Source organism: Scatophagus argus, chromosome 20 (genome assembly GCF_020382885.2).
Source record: "Scatophagus argus isolate fScaArg1 chromosome 20, fScaArg1.pri, whole genome shotgun sequence".
NCBI classification, from domain to species: Eukaryota; Metazoa; Chordata; class Actinopteri; family Scatophagidae; genus Scatophagus; species Scatophagus argus.
Genome location: NC_058512.1, coordinates 5,468,755 through 5,487,945, shown reverse-complemented (window position 1 = coordinate 5,487,945; position 19,191 = coordinate 5,468,755). Strand labels below are relative to the sequence as shown.

Sequence of the window (19,191 nt, the reverse complement as noted above, 5' to 3'; positions counted from 1 at the left end):
TTAAGGCACTATTTTATTTTTTACTATTAACCACGACACAATGAAAGGTTAGAGTAAAAATGTTTACAGTTTTATTTCAACCACATTTGGAAACATAAATTTCTGTTTCTTTCCTCTCAAATTTAAGCATGTATTTTTGAATGTCATATGACACAGTCCTCCTCAATGTGAGTAAGACGAAGTTCCTGGTTACCATCAGTCTGCGTTTGGGACCCCCCGCATTTGTCTGCTGAATACTGAACACCAGAGCCAACAACAGCTCATTCTCATGACTGAGAGGCCTGTAAGAAAAAGTTACTGATATGCAAGTTCTTCGGTGGCAATAAGATCCTTTGGCAGTCCGATATCACACAGCGTGCTCTGATTTGATCAAATCCAGAATCATCTGGATGGTCTTCTCGCCTACAGCAGACATAGACAGGATCAGATCAGATCTATGAAAATTTTTCTTTATTTTTATCCACAGAGAAATACACTTAAAACTGTGCAGCCTCAGTGTGTTTTTCTTTATAAAAACATATTCTTGAATCCATTTGGCTTTAGTTCTTTAGTTTGGATGATTTAAGCTGCTTTTCTGAATTCCAAGTATAAAAATCATTGCTTAGTCAGGCCTTGATAAACTGTGCTGATGTCAGAATGAATAAAAACCCGTTCACATGTGTTTTTTTTTTTTAAGATGCTTAAGTTTACCTTCCAGATTCATCCTTGGGTTCTCCAGCTTCTTTTCTAGCAGAGAGTCCATTAGCTTCCTGAGGTGTTTGAAGATCACACCAATCCGAACAGGAGCCTTTAAGGAGGAACAACAAAGAAAGATTTGATGAAATAAATCTGGAGGAAGATCCATTTTGTTGTCCCTCACGATGAAGTTTGCATGAACAGAACTGCTGCTGCTGCTACAGCAGGTGATAATAGAGAAACCAGAGAAACCTTGGCGACGTCTGACCTGGAAGTGGATCCATCCGTCTAGTGTGATGAGCCTTTCTCTGTGCTGAATATCGATGTCACCTCCAAACAGCAGCATGGGGAAAGGAGATATCAGAGTGGTGTCTCGCAGGTAGATCTTAGTGTACTTCACCTGTGGATCAACATTTATTAGCACCAATCTGACTTAAAAAGAAACAGATACTACATGCACACTGTTCACCCAAACCTTCTCCTGGTACAGCAGCCAGCCGTGCGTTTGCAGGTTGCGGTTCACAGACGAGGGGTGGACCTGAGCCCTGCCTTGGGGCGTCTCCACAGTGCAGGCCACTCGCTCGAGCACATCCACGGAAGGTGTGCACAAGACCCGGCCCACGCTGTCGTAGAGTCCCGCCGTCAGCACTGCATTCAGAATGGAGATCTGCTGCTTGGAGAGCGAGGCCGTCTGAGGCTTGGTGGAGGAGGAGGAGGAACGAGACGAGCAGAAACCTGCCTGCTCCATCATCCTCATCAGCTCGTGCTTCACATCCTGGGCAGATGAGTCAAAGCTCAGGAGATTAGACAGGAGGTGGTACAGAGAGACAATCTGATTTAAAATGTGAGTCACAGCTGAGAATGAGAAAGCAAACGTAAGGTGTTACCTCTATTGTAATGAGAGCTGTACGATTGAGAAAGTGTTTCCTGCAATAGGACATTTCTGATCTCTGTCCCTCAGTCTGTGAGTTCTTCCACCTAACAGCATGACAGGTTAACAGAAAAATGCACAGTTTCTTATAGATGTATACTGTAGTATCTCCTGACAACGCAAAACCACATACAAAAACAACAGGCAAGAGAAAAAAAAATACATATTTTGTTATTTTAAATTAAGTGTGAGACTTTTGAATACTCAAGTCCTTTCTTGAAGACACTGAATTCAAGACTTGTTCAATGTCCATACCCCATATATGCATTGTATATCGTCAGGTGATCAGAGTTGGCCAGTGCCAGGGCGGCTTTGGCCAGGTTGGCTTCCTCCTTCCTATTCATTGGTGTGGAAAAGGGAGACTTCTCCGTTATGGCTGCTGCGATGGTCGCCTGAAACAAATCTCTTATAATCATTTATGGAAACATATGCAACTAATCACGAGTCCAAATATATAATAATGACATCGTATAGTGACAGTGGCAATAATCCTAACACAGTTGCAAAGAAATATAGTCAAAGCGGGACGTACTACGGGCTCGAGGCAGCCGAGGATGGCTCCGTAGATCAGCATTTTGCCAATCTTCACATTGACGGGCAGACTCGCCAGGTGGTGTCCCAGAGGGGTGAGGAGATGATCGCTGGGGTGACACGCACCGATCTTCCTGAGCAGGCTGACGGCATTACTGACAGACTGGGGCTGAGGAGGATCCAGGGCCCGGCTCAGAAAGTCCTCTGGGGAACCATACTGGCATTTCTACCAGAGGGGGAAAGAGGTGAGTGGAGGAGATTACTGGGGAGGGAACAGTTTTAAACAGAAGCTTCAATGACGTCTCCGCATGTGGTAAACGGTAAACGACAGGAGGTGGAAGAATTTTGTGAATTCTTATTTGTGTGGCTGGGTTATATACCATAATATGAAGGCAGAGCTCCTCCAGTGGGACCCGTAGTATCTCTGGGATGGAATAATCCATGAAGGCGTCAAACCTGAGGTTAAGGGGGATTAAACAAGAGCAGAAAAGATCAACAGTCCTGATCTCAAACAGGAATATGACATAACATTTTGCCTTTTTTTTTTTTTTAGCAAATCCTGCTGTTTCCTGTGTACATTTCCATCTCTGCATGATGAACGATGACCTCCATACCTGTACTTTGGGTAAAGCCGTAAGCAGAAGCCGTTTCGGACACGTCCTGCTCTCCCCTGCCTCTGGAGGGCGCTGGCTTTGGAAACAAATGTTTCCACCAGAGAACTCATCTGGCTGCTCTCGTGGTACCTGAGTTGCAAAGCAGACTGGTCAAAGATGCATGCAGGGTTGTATGTTATTCTTTTTTAAGCTTTATAATTTCAGTTCTCAAAGACAGACAGTTAGATAAAACACATATGCTGGAGACTGAAACCATGGAACAGATCCAGTAGCAACATTTCTCTGGTATTGTTCATGAGGCCTTACTTATTTTCTTTAGTCTTTCCGGTGTCGATAACGAACACGACGTCAGGAATAGTCACACCCGTCTCAGCTATGTTAGTCGACAAGACAATCTGAAAAACACGAGCGCAGCAGTAGGGATTTTCAAGATTTATTAATATATTTACTTTAGTTTCCCAGTCAAATTATTTATTTTTATGGAGTACCAAATCATATTTTCATTTTAAGACAAGCAAAAGATTCAGTTGCAGTGTGATATGGTTTTAAGAGGACATAGACTTTGTTGATTGTTCTATTTTCTTATTTCTCAAAGCTTTATTATACCACATCCAGACATACTTTTCTAACTCCAGCAGGGGGCAACGTAAAGGCAGCTGCCTGGTCCTTTGATGACAGAGTCGAGTGGAGAGCAACAATCCTGAACCTACAGTGAGCCAGACAAAAAAGTTAAATGCACAGTTACTGTGTAGAACCATTTCTTTTGATTTCAATGGCCTGGCGCAGGATTCGTATGAGTGTACACCGGATTTCAGTCCGTGAGACCAGTTCGTGTATTTCACCTGTTTTTGTCTCTGAATCTCTTGTCAGAGGACAGCAGGTCAAAGAGCTGCTGGATGTGAGCCAGACCAGGGAGGAAAACAAGAACAGCTCCATCCACCTCTGCAAACTGTGGGGATTTGTCTGGCACAGCACAGAAATACAGACATTTATGACACATGGAGCACAAGCTAAACAAGTCACGTATGCATATGTACTCTGTTATTCACAACTGGCATTCGTGTTGTACCTATGTAGCCAATGAGGTCAACCAGTAAGTCCATGTTGATCTTATTAGGGTTCATGTATTGCAGCACCTGACGAGTCCTGCTACTGAAGTGGTCAAGATCTGGACCCAGGTCCCATCCAGAAGAGGAGTCCTTCACTATCACCTCCTGGAACAGAGAGAGAGAGAGAGAGAGAGAGAGAAGTGGGTTGCATATACATTAATGCCACTGCACAACCACACACACTGTATTACTGCTGCAGAGAGAAAATGTTACCTGGTGCTGTAACGTCTTGCCACCTTTTTGTGTGACAGAGATGCTAACTTCCTCTTCTTCTTCAAGAATTTTCTGGCTGTACTCTGAGTCCTTATCCAGGATGTACCCTGTCTGCTCCACTATGTCTTCTAAATGGAACACCTAGAAAATAAAATGTAAAAAAAAAGACACAATAAAACTGGGACTTAAAGAAAACATGGCCATTTCCCAAGCTTTTAAAACATACAAACGGATAGTTAAATTAGATTCTGTATACAAGTAAACGCAAGCTAAAGGCCCTCCTACCTCCACTGGGAAAGTTCTGCCAGGGATGGTGATCACTGGGCAGCGGTTGAAGTAGTTGGAGAACTTATCACAGTCCACTGTGGCACTCATGAGGATCAGCTGCAGGTCTGATCTCCTCATAACGACGTCTTTCAGGATGGTTAACAGGAAGTCTGACTGGACACTGCGCTCATGGACCTGAGGAGTTGGATGTGACGTGAGACAGATAGTTTTGAGAAGTCCAAAGAACACAGCAGAACAGACTTTTCAATGTGATGTCTTGTTCGTCACATATACTTGACTGAGGGTCTGTGGATTGGTAGGGATTGGATGACAGCATAAGGCTGTAATACTGCAAAGATGCTATTAAGAAACCTGCATATGCTGTGTTTGATTAAGTACCTCGTCTACAATGATGTGCGTCAGGGAGCTGAGGTGTCTGTCGTGCTGTAGTTTTCTAAGCAGAACTCCAGTGGTACAGTACAGCAGGCGGGTCCACTCCCCAGACTGATTCTCCATTCGGATCTGGTATCCACACAGCGATGACTGAAACGTGATTTTCAACATGAAACACGATCGTCAGAGCCGCTTACAGTGCATACTATCAGCGTTCACATTAAAGCTTATCAAGCCTTAGGATGTCTTTTGTTAAAAATATGTGTCACCTTCGACCCTGGTCCATCCTCACAGCCAAGCTCCTGAGTGACTCTGCAGGCCAGGCTAATGGCAGAGATCCTGCGGGGTTGTGTCACCACAATGTTGCAGGGTTGTGACACTTTGCCTCCTGTTAACAGCTCTTCCAAGAGGAACTGAGGAATCTGGGTACTCTTTCCGCTGCCCGTCTCACCGGCCACCACCACCACACGATGGCGCTGCAGAGCCTCCAGGATTCGATGCCGGTGTTGGAAGACAGGAAGCTGCTCTCGCTCTGCCTTAAAGGTAAAATATTGCTGAATGACTTGGTTTGTGCTTTTTAAAGAGATTGTTATAGTAAATTGTGGAATGCCTAAGGGCATTTACCTGCAGTTTGTGGGCCAGTGGGGACTTCTTCAGCTTTTTAAAGAGCTCTCTGGATGCCTCAAGTGCTCCGGTTGCTTCCTTTCGCCCTCCTCTTTTCCCACACTTGTCCTCCAATTCTTCTCCTCCCTCCCCAATATCAAGTCCAGCCAGGTTCTCCCAAGACTCTTCAGGTTCTTCATCCTCAGCCCTGCCCTGCCCCAGCTTGACTTGGGACCCAGAATCCTGCACTTGGTTCTGGTTCTGCTGCTGTTTGAGTCTGGTCAGGAGGCGGGAGATGAACTGGTCTCGAGGTTTGTTGGCAGCAGTGCGACTCTCTTCCTGTTTCTGCTGCTCACTGTCTCTCCACTCCAGCCACACATCTCTGTAGGTTGGAGGAAGGAGCTGGTGCACTGACTGAGAAAGAACAATCGAGAGGCGTGGGAGTGGATTAGTTAAAATAAAGAAAAAACAAAATGTGACATCAAGAATAGAAAGATAGTATGATGGTGGTATCCCCTGTGTGTATTACCTGTCCTTTAACCAGGTTATAAAGTGCCAGTGTGGCCGCCAGATGTTGAGCCTGCATGCTGTCCTCAGTCAGGATGGTCGGACAAACTTCAAGAACATCATCTGGCCTCTGAACACGCACCCTGATCAATGCAATCAGAACAAAATATTGTCATATTTGGTCATAAACCCAGTATAAACTGCCACTGCCATTTTTACTGTATGAGCACTCAACTTAAACGGATTTTCAGATTACCTCAAACATTTTGCTCTTTACGAGTGTACCTCTACATTCAACAACAGATACGTGTTCGTATATGTGAACAAAGACAGAAACGAACACAAACACACACACTTACTTGCATCTCCAGTATCTACCAGCTGCAACCTTGTGAAAAGCCGGCGGTGGACTCTTGGGCAGGTTCTTTCGGACCCAGTCGATGAGGAACTGTTTGGGGGACTTTCCTGTCCAGCTGCGAGCTGTGTAGTCAAAATTGCGTATATCCTTTGGCTCATTCTTCTTCACAACTGCAAAGAAAAATTGAACAAAACAGTCAGCAAAAAGTCTGTGGGTCTGTATATTTGCCACCACGAATTTATGTCTATGAATTTTATTTGAAAGACTTGTTTTCATTTGTTTTTTCTAGACATTAAATGAAAGGGGTGATTTTCAGGATATTATTTTTAAAGTCCCAGATGAATGAATTTTGACTCAGATGGTGATGTTTAGAACCTTTCTCTGCAGGAGGGTCCTTTTCAGCTTGTTCGAATAACTTGAAGCTGAGGTCCTCTTTGTCCTCGCTGACAGGAAGTACTTTCTTTTCCTTCTGAGGCACGTCTACAACTTTTATAGCTGGATTAAACATGGGGTGGGACTCCAGCTGCTTCATTTCTAGAGACACAAAATACATTTGTTCTATGAAAGTTGAAAGTAAGTTAGAAGAAATTGTTTAATCTTTACATGTGACAGTCAGAGCACACCGACCCTGCTGTATGACGCGTATCCTGTCCTGCGCCATCCTCTGTCCCGCCTTGTCTCCTTTCGTCTTGGCAGCAGCCGCCATCTCTTTTGTGTCATACAGTTGAGCAGTGAGGACCAAATACCTGTCATTCTACACAGCAGGAAATGACACACGGTTACTTCACAGAATCTCAAACTACACGAGATCTCACCTTTAAGTTGCTTTAATTTCACTTACTGGATCAAACTTTTCATTGAGTTCAGGGTTATGTGTCTTCTTCCCTGCTTTCTCTTCTTCCTCCTCCTCCTCCTCCTCATCATCACTGCTCTGCTCTGCATACCTTAAGATCCAATCCTTCATGCTCGCAGCATCATCCTTCTCTGTGGCCTGCCAAGACACCACACACACAAGGTTCAGTTTAGTGTGACATTACGCATCTGTCTAGGCCATACACACACTTGTAAATAGACACACACACCTTGGTGGTGTCTTTGCGGGTGTTGGTGGGTGCTTTGGGGCTTGGGGCTGCAGGTTTCTGCTGAGCAGGAGGCTGGAACCTGGGCCTGGTCTTCTGGCTCTCCTCCTGCATCTGCTGGCTAAAACCTTCAGGCAGCTCATCTGGCACACAGACAATGAATTCACAGTCACAGTTCTGACAGCTTTGTGTGCATGTGTGCGACTGCTGACCCTCTGTTACCGTCTTTAAGGTTGAGGCAGAGCCAGTCGAGGGCAGAGTGGAGATCCCCTCCGTACAGCACGCTACTCTTCATTGCCTCCTCAATGTGCTCTCTCTTAAAGTTGAACTTCTGCAGAGCTGTGTACAGGTCCTGCAAGCACACACAAGTCAGCGCCAACCTGGACACAAACTTCTGTCACGGAAACAGCTCACAGAGTCAGAGGAATAATGTTGTCTTTACCAGCAACTTCTTGCTTGTAAGTCTGCCCGATATGGGCCCTTTGTCCCCATTCTCCTCTCTGAAGTCATTGATCAGCTTGATGATCTTCTTCTCCAGGTCAGCATGGATACTTACCTGTGTTAAAGGATCAAACCCCATTCTAGTCAACATTTGGAACAGCATGGAATACACTTGACAAAATGGATGAGATTTACAGCAGAATATGGACTATTTCAATATATTATATTAGTGTGTTAGCTATTGAAGTACAGGTAATAGCGGCAACATTTGCTGCCCAGTAAGGATAAAGTACAAACTTAGTTCCTGATCCAGTGACTTACTTTAAGAATCGACTTGTCCAAGACTCCTCCTGTGTCGACCTGGGCAGTGTTGGCGAGACTGTAGGTCTTCGGGGCTGCACGAAGAATACAAGTACACTAATATACCTTACAAATATAACATACAGCGCTGATCACAACAGTATGAACACCTATACAAAATTGTCTAATTCAACAGCTACAGCCTGAAAATCACCACATCAACGTATTCCCTGCTTTTCAGCGGTAAAGACACAGTACTGCGGTGTTTCTGAACAGATGACACCAGCTATCCTGTACCACCTTTGGATTTGTTCTCCTTTGCTGCTTTAGCTGGTTTGTTACTGGCTGGCTGTTTCTTCGCCTCCTCCGCCACGCCGTTGCCCGCTGCAGCGGCACTGGTCCTGCCCGCCGCTGCTGCCTGGGACACCGGAGTAGCCGCTTGCGCCGATTTCTTCTTCTTGCCACCCATAACGTCGCGGAAACACTCCCAGCCTGCGACTCCTCTATGTGAGTATGTGGTGCCAAGTCATCCGCAAAGCCTCAAAAGGTGGTGGTTACGAGTAGACACCAAGAAAACACACTGATTTGCAGTATGTTTCTCTTCGTACAAACGTCAGGTTAGATAACTTTTGGACAACGCGGCTTCCGTACCGGAAGTACTACCGAGTAGCAACCTCGTGTTGTATTGTGGGAAGTGTACCCCTAAGAAACATGGCAGACGCCTTTGGAGACGGGTTGTTCAGCGTGTTTGACGATGAACAACAAACGACCACAAGCAGAAAGATACCCGCCTCGTTGACACCAGATATAGGGTAAATTCTAAAGCTAAAGCTAAATTGTCCAGGGAGTTAAACGTAGCATTGTATCTGCTCGTGCCAGATTGTGACACTATCCTAACGCAAACCTGCTTGCTAGCATTAACTCGTTAATGAAGCATAATATGAAGTAGTTGGTTTTGGTAAGCGTTAACCCGAATATTTTTGATTTGTCCTCATTGCCTTAGCTAAATTTTACGTTTAAACTCAGTTTTGTACGACAGAGACGTTGAAATTTACAACGGTCCAGCTAGCTAAGAACTCTTCATGTCATATTACTCTTCCTGTTTAGAGTATATCAGGACAGGCTTGGCCAACCACAGCTCTGAACCTGTGTGTTTTTTCTCTTTTGCAGCAAAGTTGGGGGTAAAAATGACACTGAGAAGGATGCTGGTCCGTCTGCCCGGGGCAAGAGGGTGGCAGACATTGATGCTGGGGAGGAGGTGGTGTTTGGAAAGAAATCTCGACATGAGACAGTCTCGGCTAATGACCTAAAGTGAGATGACTTGCATTTGAAGGCTGTGTGTTTGTTAGGGTGCTTAGGTGCTGCTGATATCACTTGAGTCTACTGATGTATTTTTTAGTTACCATCATGTAAACATAACCACAAAATGATGCCAAGTAATCCATTGACTCAAATATTGGTACTTTTGCTTAAGAAAATGTCAAAGTGCTTGTTTCACTACTGGAATTAATCAGCAAATCAGTGCCCAGCAATAAATATTACATTAGTCAAAGTTAGAACTGCTGTTGAGACTCTTTCTGTGACGTGTAGATTCAGCTCGAAGTCAATCAGCAGCTTTGTGTGTTGAAGAATATGTTGCCTTGTAGGTAACAGGTGTTTCGTTTACTTCAGTCTTGCAGAATTTATGCCCCAAGTGAAGGTGGAGCAAGTCGAGACTGTGGAAGGATGCTCGCATGAGGTAAAGACACCAAATCGAAGCAGATTTGCAGGCTGTGCTGTTGGCTTTGCATATTACTCACATAATTTTATACCAAAGGTAAACAAGGAGTTTTCTCCAATTTTTCTGTGATGTTGAATGTCAGAACTTGGATCATTAAAAATTCAGTCTTTTTCCAACAGGTCGCTCTGCCTGCCAGTGATCAATATAAACCACTGAAACCTCGAGTGGGAAAAGCAGCCAAGGTATAATACACCTTTAAATCTGGTCCTTGAGTTTGCTCAGTGTAGATGTTGTCCAGTTACTCTTAAATAGATTTTTGTGGCAGTCATTCATAAAATCTTTTAGGTTTAGGTGTTTTCCAAGAACTGGTCTGACTACTGGATTGTTTTCCATTTGTTTTGATGTGTCTTGCTTGTCTTGCAGGAGTACCCTTTCATTCTCGACCCTTTCCAACGTGAAGCCATCTTATGTATTGACAACAATGAGTCTGTGCTTGTGTCTGCACACACCTCTGCTGGCAAGACTGTCTGTGCTGAGTGAGTCTTTTCAATAAACCTTTCACTTAAGCTGTTTATCTTAGACACTTTCAGTTGCACTCAGTTGAAGATGGTCATGCCAGATCAATGATCTCAACTGATACACACTTTTATCCTCCTCCTGGTAGATATGCTATTGCACTGGCCCTGAGAGAGAAGCAGAGAGTGATCTTCACCAGCCCCATCAAGGCCCTCTCCAATCAGAAATACAGAGAGATGTATGAGGAGTTTCAGGATGTTGGACTGATGACTGGTGATGTCACAATAAATCCCACCGCTTCCTGCCTTGTCATGACAACAGAGGTTAGATGCAGATAAGTCTGAAAAAGCGGAGTCACTGTTAGCTTTGAGAAATATCACTTTGGTGGTCTCTGTGCTGCAGGCTGAGTGTGAAACAGTGCTGAGAGTTTGCTCTGACACAGTGAACTGCTTTTCTCCAGATCCTGAGGAGCATGCTGTATCGAGGCTCTGAGATTATGAGGGAAGTGGCGTGGGTCGTCTTTGATGAGATCCATTACATGAGAGATGCAGGTGTGTACAGAATACAGACAGCACAGACACATTATTGATTAACTGATGCCGACTGTGGTTTTGGCACATTTGGTGTCTTTTAAAACCCACTCGTATGGACAGATTCATTCATGTGATTTGTCATTTATGCTAACCTGTTTATTGTATCAGCATTTTCAGCACAGCGGCTTCTTTACATCAGTAGTTCTTTGGAAAATGTTATTGCTTTAACAACTGTCCCAGGAAAAAAATACAAACATTGTGTCTTACAGACTCGTTGTTTGTAACAGACCCATCTGCTTTCTGTGTGTTTCAGAGCGTGGTGTGGTGTGGGAGGAGACCATCATTCTTCTTCCTGATAATGTGCATTACGTCTTCCTGTCAGCCACCATCCCCAATGCCAGACAGTTTGCTGAGTGGATTTGCCACTTACATAAGCAGGTGGGATGGGTTTTTATTTTAGGTGATGGGGTTTACACCATCTGTAGCTCACTGCTTTACATCATCCAGGTGATTTTTCATGGCTGCTGTGCCACCTTGGTAGGCTGGTTTTCAAATTGCTTATTTGGCACCTTGTCTTTGTCTTGTCATTGCTCACTTTAAAGTATTCCCACATAGCTGAAGTCTTCAGCATTTAGTCTTCCTTTTAACAGCCAAGGTGTATTGCAGTGTGACGATCAAGTATATACATATATATAGTACAAGAATGTGCTGACAAAATTAATTTTGCAGCTCCAAGACTGGAAACTGAATACAAACATCACCAAGTGTCTGAATAGTCAAACATTAAGGGTTCTAATAAGCATTAAGTTCCTTTCTCCCACAACATAGAGGGTGTGTGTAACATGAGTATGACACAGTTATGTGTCTATATGAAAGGATCAGGACTGTTTCTTTGTGAGCTTTTTCTTTAGTTAAATAATTAATTGAATGTTTCTGTCTCATGTCTCCTGTAGCCGTGCCATGTAGTCTACACAGACTACCGTCCCACTCCACTGCAACACTACATTTTCCCAGCAGGGGGCGATGGACTCCACCTGGTTGTTGATGAAAATGTAAGGTCTCACACACAAACTGCGCCGCCGCTTGGGGTCTGTCAAGAGGAGATGTGAAAGACAGTTGGCTAATTAATCCTGTAGATGAGCAGATGTGTTTAGTTGTAAACATATCAGCCCACATTCTGTTTCCTAATTTTGGATTCATCCATGGGGACCAGCCTTCACATCTTAAACATAACATCTTTGTGCATTTTACTTTTTTCCAGGGAGACTTCAGAGAGGACAATTTCAACACAGCGATGCAGGTGCTTAGAGACGCAGGGGATTCTGGGAGCAGCAGCGGAGGGGGCAAGTGGGACCCAAGAGGACGGAAAGGAGGCACTAAAGGTGTGTGTGCGCGCGTGTGTGTATCTCAGCTTTTAAGATTAAAATGTGCAAATGTCTTAATTTACTTCAGAATTCATGTTACCTGATTTTCGTAGGTCCATCCAGTGTGTTCAAGATAGTGAAGATGATCATGGAGAGGAACTTCCAGCCTGTCATCATTTTCAGCTTCAGCAAGAAAGAGTGTGAGGCCTATGCTCTGCAGGTGGCCAAACTGGACTTTAACAGAGGTTTGTGAGTGTTTGTACCGCTTCTGCAGGCACTTTATCAGTTTGAGTAGATGTGATCACAATAGTCCAGGTTGTTTTGTTAAATGCATGCAGAATGTAAGGCTCAAGTCAGACCCCCGAACCAGGAGACTGATCGCAGGTGATGTGTTTTCGGCATATGATCATTAGTCGGTTATCAGATGTAAAGTGACGCCATCACCAGCATGTTGATGTTAGTTTCAGAGTTGGTGAGCAGGTTGGCTTCACAGACAGAAATGCCAAAACAAAGACAATTTTTGTGACAAATTGCTATGAGTGTTAGGGAGGGAGTTGAAATTAGGCAAGCGAAACCTCTTACCAAAATGCTAAATTGTTGGCAAGCCAAGCTGAATAAATCTTCCCCACTGGAGTGAGTGCCATGAGTATGGCTTATTGTGCTTGCACAGCTGGTCCTGCTGTTTGGGCCAGTGGATAAGTGAAGTTGCTTCATGAGGACAAATCTCTGCAGGACGAGAGATAATCCAGCAGTAGATTGAGGTTGGCTCGTATCCACGTTCCAGTTTTTTTCAGTAAAATAAAACATGTAAATGAAATCTTGAGAAACACTTTCCTCCCTCATCTTGGTTTGTTTTCTCTGCATTGTGACATTTTTATAAATGCAGAGGTTTGTTTTAATGCTGAGCTCTTCCAACAGTGAGGGCCTCATCAGTATTGAAAAAGTGGAAGAACTCTGCCAAAGATAATTTTACATTTCCAACAACATCATGTGTTCCAGCATACATTCCTAGAAACTAAGGCAGATAACGTCCAGTGATAGCAGTTCATTAGATTGAAGAAAATTTCTCTTGATTGAAGGGAAAATGTTGAAATACAATTATTTAACTTATCACCAGTCATCTAGTCCCAGTAATTTGAGAAAATAGGGCTGCAACTAACCATTATTTTCAGTTGATATGCTGATAATTAATGGATTAATCGTTTTGTGTAGAAAATACCCCAAAATTTAGAGAAATGCTCATCACTATTTCACAGAACCCAAAGTGACGTCTTTGAATTGCTTCTTCTTTCCAAGCAAAAGTCCAGAATCCAACGACTTTTCCTTTACTATCATAAATGACAAAGGAAAGCAAATTGTTGCATTTAAAATGGTGTAAGATCCTGTTTTTGTGTACCTACAGAAAAGTCACATCACAGATTTTAGTGCCATCATCACTTGGAAACGACCCTTGGTCCAAACCTAACCATCTTCTGTTTGAAAGAGTTTCAATTGCGAAAACTGTTTTCTTTCTTTGTCTGTCATTTAGAAACTCGTAGGGACCAATTCTTTGCAGCAAACAGTTGAGAAGCCAGCTTGTTTAACCAGTGTGTGTGTAGACAGGTTGTTGGTGTTATGGAGTTCCTCTGTTTGTGTGTGTGTAGGTGGGCCATAATGAGGAAAATGGAGCCACGTAGCTCTCTTGGTTTCTCTCCCCCATTTCCTTTCTTCTACCTTTTTTTTGTGCTTTCTTTCTTCCCTCCATCGGTATCTTTTCCTCAGCCAGTTGTTGTGAACACTAAAGACCTAAAAGTCCCCTCCTCTCTCCCTTCCTGTGACACATAGTTTCTGGGCAGTGTTTTTGGAATGGCAGAGCCGTGTTGGAGTCAGGGGACCGGCTGGTGCCGAAAAACAAACCATCTGACTGAGTGCTGCTGGGCTGCTGTGTCAAATAGACACATTGTAGAAGTTTTGATTGGTTTGTGCAAACACTGACAGGTGTTTGTGTTGTCGTGATGCCAGAGCCAAATATTTGCGTAATAACAGGCCACATAGCCAGATAGTGAATCTGGTTTGGATATTCATGGTCCTCAGAGGATGATGATTTGTTAACCCTCTGATTTGTTCCCACCATTTCAGTCAGAGGTTAGGGGACTTATGCTGGAGAACCGATACAGCAAATGCTAGGATATCCTGCCTGTTAGTCCCTAATGTGGATCAAAAAATGCTCGTCCTTACATTTAAAATAAAACATCTCACCTCTTTCTGACCCATATCGTCCCCTATCTGTCAAAGTTGAAATCAGAGCTTAAAGAAGATCTGATTGTCATGGTACAGTTACATGTATCAGACTTTTTGGACACTTTCTAAGCTTTGCTTTTGACTCACCTTCGAGACAATAGTAGAACTTCTCGCCCACTGCTGGAATGGTGCTCGTTTTTGTAAAGTGTAATGAACTTTGCATCCTCTGGGGGCAGCACGTGTTGCTTTGTTAGACTATTGGCTCTTTAAATGTCTGTTATAACCCTGCTCTGTGTGTAATGTGTGATGAGAAGTGGATATCCTGGCATTTGTTTTCATTACTCTCTTACACTGGAGTCATAGACTTAGCCTGGGCTGAATGCTCTTTTTAAGCTGGCCTTTAAGTGTTTGTCTGTGGTAATGCTTTGTTATTAAGCCATTAAAACGAGACTCTGAATCTATTTGACATTAAAAATAAATACTGGGCCATAAGTCTTCGTGGACATCCAAGTTTCTGACTAACACGGGCACACAAGAAAGACTGTTTCCCAGAATAGTTTGCAGAAGAAAGAAAGACCTGTGACTAAGTTTCCACACGGACAAAGATGGCTAACCAGCCACAGCGAACAATCAGTACAATAATAAGTCACAACCCATTACAATAATGAAACACTGGTTAAAATGTGGCTGCAGCAAGACTTGTTTGTTTTTATTGAGGTGGGGGTGAAAAATAATTAGTCAGAAATTGAACAAAATGAATGTTTGTAACATTTTGAAAAACCGAATTAGAAATCCTGCAAAATGACATACATCAGACAAGCTGCCGTGTTGAAACATGTGGCTAAAAAATCAAATAAAATCTCAAGTGCAAATGTATCAGCATCATTTTCTTGTTCAGTCCCTGCGGTGGCAAAACTTTTCCTGCAAGCGATTCCATCAAACCTCTCCCTGTTTTCCCACACTAACCACACATTCCAGTAAAAATTATATTTGAAGCAACATTTTAAAATTACCCCAAAAGTGTGTGTGTGTGTGTGTGTGTGTGTGTGTGTGTGTGTGTGTGTGGAGATAATTTGCTTATGCATTCGGGTTCTGAATGTAAGAAATGACTTTGGGCTAATATTTAGAACATTTTCTTAATGACTGTGAGAAGATGTTGTTAAGAGATGTACCGTTTGTTCCAGATGACGAGAAACGTCTGGTGGAGGAAGTGTTCAACAACGCAGTGGACTGTCTTTCAGACGAAGACAAGAAACTCCCTCAGGTGAGGAGGGACTGGTCTTGCTCACACTGTTTCCTGACAACTTGTGTGTTGTTTATTGTTTAATAACCATCCACGTTGTTCTCACTCAGCATTGCCAGCTTGTAAAAGCGTTTTCTGCTAGGAGAGGACAGTCAAACTGCCTTAACGTAAATAGCTGCACACACAATGTCAACACGGCTGCAAACTCTGTGCTCCTGTTATCCTACCCGGCCGTGCTGAGTCATGTTATGAAAACCAGCCGCCTTGAGGTAATAGTTGTCAGTGGGTAGACGGTTACAAGACGAGCAGTGGCAAAGCCAACCTTACCTCACGCTTTTCCACTACGAGGGTTAGATTCTTCCACTCCATGTCTCTCTGGTGCTGATGGCTGCTTTGCTGCACCGCTGCAAAGGCTAACCTGTCTCTCAATGTGATCCTCAGGTGGAGCACGTGCTGCCACTGTTGAGGAGGGGAATAGGAATCCATCATGGAGGCCTACTGCCCATCCTGAAAGAGACCATAGAGATCCTTTTCTCTGAAGGCCTGCTCAAGGTACGATCAAGACGCTCATCAAAACATGCTGACACAAATAGGATCGGACCCCCTCAGTAGTGTTACTGCAACTGCTTGATTTGTGAATGACGTGTCATGTTCAAAAAACTCAAGATTAATGAATGAATGAATGAATGAATGAAGTTTTTGTGGTCTGTGTGTCCTGCTGACAATCAGGCTGTCCCAGCATTCAGACTGCTTTGAAACTGGACTCTTTAGGCGTCCAAACATAGGAGCAGGAGTATAATAAGTTTGGATAAAATGTCTTTAAGTTGTGTGCCTGTTAGGCCCTTAGAGGTTTGTCACTTTGCACGACAGCCTGAAGTTTTATAGACTTGATTTACGTGTTTGAAAGTTTACTTTTTAAGAGCACCGGGTTTTTGCTTGTTGAGTGCATCCCAAGATTTACTGAGTGTGCACACCACTGTGTTTGAAAATGTTCAAAAAATGACTCTCCAAATGTTTTATGAGTAACAAAACACTTTCAGCACATTTATTAGCCCTCAAGGATACACACAATGCCTTTTGGCAAGGAGCACTGAACGCAAACTTAATTTGTTTGAAAACTGAACTGCAAAGAATATTGCGATGAAATTGTCTAAAATGTTGGCTTTTCATTCTCATCTCAGGCCCTTTTTGCCACAGAGACATTCGCCATGGGCATCAACATGCCGGCTCGCACTGTGCTCTTCACCAGCGCACGCAAGTTTGACGGCAAGAATCACCGCTTTGTAAGAACACACACACGCACGCATTGTTACATAATAAGTGAATAAGTCTTGTCAGGAGGAAATTCTCTCTGGAAATGTGCTGCATTTTTTCCTCTTATCCTACGTTACACGCAAAATCCTAACAAGTACACCAAGTTGTGGACCTGCAATTTCCATAGCTGTGGGAACACATAAGTGGGGAAATGAGCCCAGAAATTGTAGTTTACGTAAAGCAGGCATCCATCTTTGGAAATACTCCTCTGCCTTTTGGGGGCAGCTGCTACTTAGCCCATAAACCTGCAATAAGAGAGCGTCATGAGGCTAATCTCCTGGGTTTCTGCACCTTCAATGAGTAACCAGAATAATAGCAAAGCTCTGCAAAAACTGTGCTGTCTTTTTAAAACAACAGCTCTTCCCCGTGTGCAGTGTGGAGTTGTCACACAGCGTGCTAGTGTCAGGCCTTTATAAGGTCTTCAAATCCTGCAGCAGCTAGCGATGCCACATAAACAGCCACGTATTGTTTATAAGAGCCGGGGGCCGTGTGTGTGGAGCCGGCGTCACTTAGAAGCACCCTTCATCTTCACTTCGTACACATGGGTTTCTAGCTCATACGCACACACACACACACACACACACAAAGGCTTGACGAGAATGTGAGAGAAAGAGGGAAAGGAAACTGCCCTCCAAGAGGTTCATCAGGAACATCTGGTGCTTCTGATGGTGCCAAAGCTCCACGCAGGCACTCGCACATTTAAATACACACAACTCTCATTCCTGAAACACGCTGTGTTTCAAATCAAGAGCTGATCTCATGACATGCCTGAACTGAAGATCAGATCATTTCAACACCAAAATAATCTTATCTGCCGTTTTTAGCGTTTTTATTGCCTAAAGAGCAGTGGATGGATGGAGTTTAATCAGAGCCATGTGCAGCACAGAGAATAGTCCTCAGAGACTCACGGAAAACTGGTTCAATCCCTTCCTCACGAGACAGTTCAGTCATCCAGATCCACTAATGCAGATACTTGGCTGGCCACTAATTGCAGAAAACCTCATATATTTTCCAAAACATTCAGTTATATTCTCTCTGTAGTATCATTTCCTTCTTCAGTCTTTGTCAGATCAACAAATGATATATAAACGTTATATTACAGGCATAGTGAAGTTTTCACCATTGGTTTTTCTTGTGTGTTTTCGTGTGAATCTAGATTACATCCGGAGAGTACATCCAGATGTCTGGGCGAGCTGGGAGGAGAGGAATGGATGACAGGGGCATTGTCATTTTCATGGTGGATGAGAAGATGAGTCCAGCTGTGGGCAAACAGCTACTCAAGGTACTATTAACATAGCTGCTATGGTGCTTTTTAAGAGATTTTTCTCAATGCAACTGTTGGTCATCGATCACATCTTCTGCAAACCACTTCGGTGCTGTCTACACATTCTTCTGCTACAAGATTAGCTCCCATCAATGGAACATATTTCCCTGCCGTATTGCTGACAGTAAACTGAACGACTGAATGGAAATTGTCAGAAGTAACTCTTAAGTTCTTCTCTCTGTGGATCATCAGGCCACTTGGTGCTCCATCAAAAGGTTGACGACATGCAGTCACAAGGAAGCCAGAAGCTCTTGGTCTTTTGTCTTTGATTTGACACGTTAATAGCCGCAATAAATATGTAGCTGCATAGCTTTTGAACATGGCTGTGTTAATGTAAAACTGTTGCTTAACTCCCAGGGTGTCTTGGAGAAAGCTGTCAAACACATATTTGTGGTTGTGGAGATTCGGAGGTTGCGATTGCAAAATCCACCTCCGTGTGACATCAGTCTGCATTTATTCAAACCTCATACCTTCTTGGCATGTTTATTAAAATGCTAACCACATAATCAAAACGCGTAATTAACCGCATCTGTCTACAATTACTATAAAAGCATTTCTTTGCATGTTTGTTTTTACGCTCTGTGTGTGCTGCGCAGGGTTCAGCAGACCCTTTGAACAGTGCCTTCCACCTGACCTACAACATGGTGCTCAACCTGCTGCGTGTGGAGGAGATCAACCCGGAGTACATGCTGGAAAAGTCTTTCTACCAGTTCCAGCACTACAGGGCTTTGCCTGGTGTTGTTGAGAGTAAGCACACTTTCGTACTTACTACAGCACAGTCCAGGCTGGATGAGCAACTAAATCTCGATTCTAGCAGTGCGGTGATATCATTCTTGATTAGCATATGTTTCAGTAGAGCTGTTTTTACTGCCAGTTCACACTGATTTTGCAAAGACATCTTTCATTATTAAGTTTCCAGTGTGAATTACTTTCAAG

The 19,191-nt window shown here is 43.5% G+C and overlaps 2 protein-coding genes across 2 annotated transcripts in view; one reads left to right on the top strand and one right to left on the bottom strand.

Moving 5' to 3' along the window:
- Positions 1 to 48: 48 nt before the first annotated feature.
- Positions 49 to 8,696, bottom strand: dhx29 (DEAH (Asp-Glu-Ala-His) box polypeptide 29). The gene is made up of 28 exons (XM_046375274.1): positions 8,322 to 8,696; positions 8,043 to 8,116; positions 7,723 to 7,836; positions 7,503 to 7,632; positions 7,284 to 7,423; positions 7,043 to 7,192; positions 6,829 to 6,955; positions 6,577 to 6,735; positions 6,203 to 6,371; positions 5,866 to 5,986; positions 5,358 to 5,750; positions 5,003 to 5,269; positions 4,740 to 4,883; positions 4,359 to 4,535; positions 4,074 to 4,214; positions 3,821 to 3,965; positions 3,594 to 3,714; positions 3,373 to 3,457; positions 3,058 to 3,146; positions 2,752 to 2,880; positions 2,518 to 2,593; positions 2,139 to 2,363; positions 1,862 to 1,998; positions 1,563 to 1,653; positions 1,151 to 1,450; positions 944 to 1,075; positions 691 to 787; positions 49 to 402 (listed from the first exon to the last, which is right to left on the bottom strand). Exons 1-28 carry the CDS (start codon positions 8,488 to 8,490, stop codon positions 347 to 349), a joined length of 4,158 nt encoding a protein of 1,385 aa, XP_046231230.1. The 5' UTR covers positions 8,491 to 8,696; the 3' UTR covers positions 49 to 346.
- mtrex (Mtr4 exosome RNA helicase) overlaps positions 8,673 to 19,191 on the top strand; it is a 17,774-nt gene continuing 7,255 nt past the window's right edge. Inside the window, exons 1-16 of the mRNA XM_046375280.1 lie at positions 8,673 to 8,833; positions 9,192 to 9,332; positions 9,693 to 9,759; positions 9,921 to 9,983; positions 10,165 to 10,277; positions 10,406 to 10,580; positions 10,718 to 10,808; positions 11,104 to 11,228; positions 11,744 to 11,842; positions 12,052 to 12,172; positions 12,268 to 12,399; positions 15,559 to 15,638; positions 16,059 to 16,169; positions 16,799 to 16,900; positions 18,088 to 18,213; positions 18,852 to 19,002. Of these exons, the coding sequence (XP_046231236.1) occupies positions 8,733 to 8,833; positions 9,192 to 9,332; positions 9,693 to 9,759; positions 9,921 to 9,983; positions 10,165 to 10,277; positions 10,406 to 10,580; positions 10,718 to 10,808; positions 11,104 to 11,228; positions 11,744 to 11,842; positions 12,052 to 12,172; positions 12,268 to 12,399; positions 15,559 to 15,638; positions 16,059 to 16,169; positions 16,799 to 16,900; positions 18,088 to 18,213; positions 18,852 to 19,002 (1,798 nt within the window). The 5' untranslated portion in view covers positions 8,673 to 8,732. The remainder of the gene's footprint in view (positions 8,834 to 9,191; positions 9,333 to 9,692; positions 9,760 to 9,920; positions 9,984 to 10,164; positions 10,278 to 10,405; positions 10,581 to 10,717; positions 10,809 to 11,103; positions 11,229 to 11,743; positions 11,843 to 12,051; positions 12,173 to 12,267; positions 12,400 to 15,558; positions 15,639 to 16,058; positions 16,170 to 16,798; positions 16,901 to 18,087; positions 18,214 to 18,851; positions 19,003 to 19,191) is intronic.

What these genes read in the sequence shown, in the direction of transcription:
- dhx29 (XM_046375274.1), bottom strand. Translation starts at nt 8,490, where the DNA reads ATGGGTGGCAAGAAGAAGAAATCGGCGCAAGCGGCTACTCCGGTGTCC. An exon ending in CCCGCAAAGACACCACCAAG is followed by an intron (nt 7,193 to 7,283) that starts GTGTGTGTGTCT and finishes GTGTCTTGGCAG; the next exon opens with GCCACAGAGAAGGATGATGC. An exon ending in GCAGAACTTTCCCAGTGGAG is followed by an intron (nt 4,215 to 4,358) that starts GTAGGAGGGCCT and finishes TTTATTTTCTAG; the next exon opens with GTGTTCCATTTAGAAGACAT.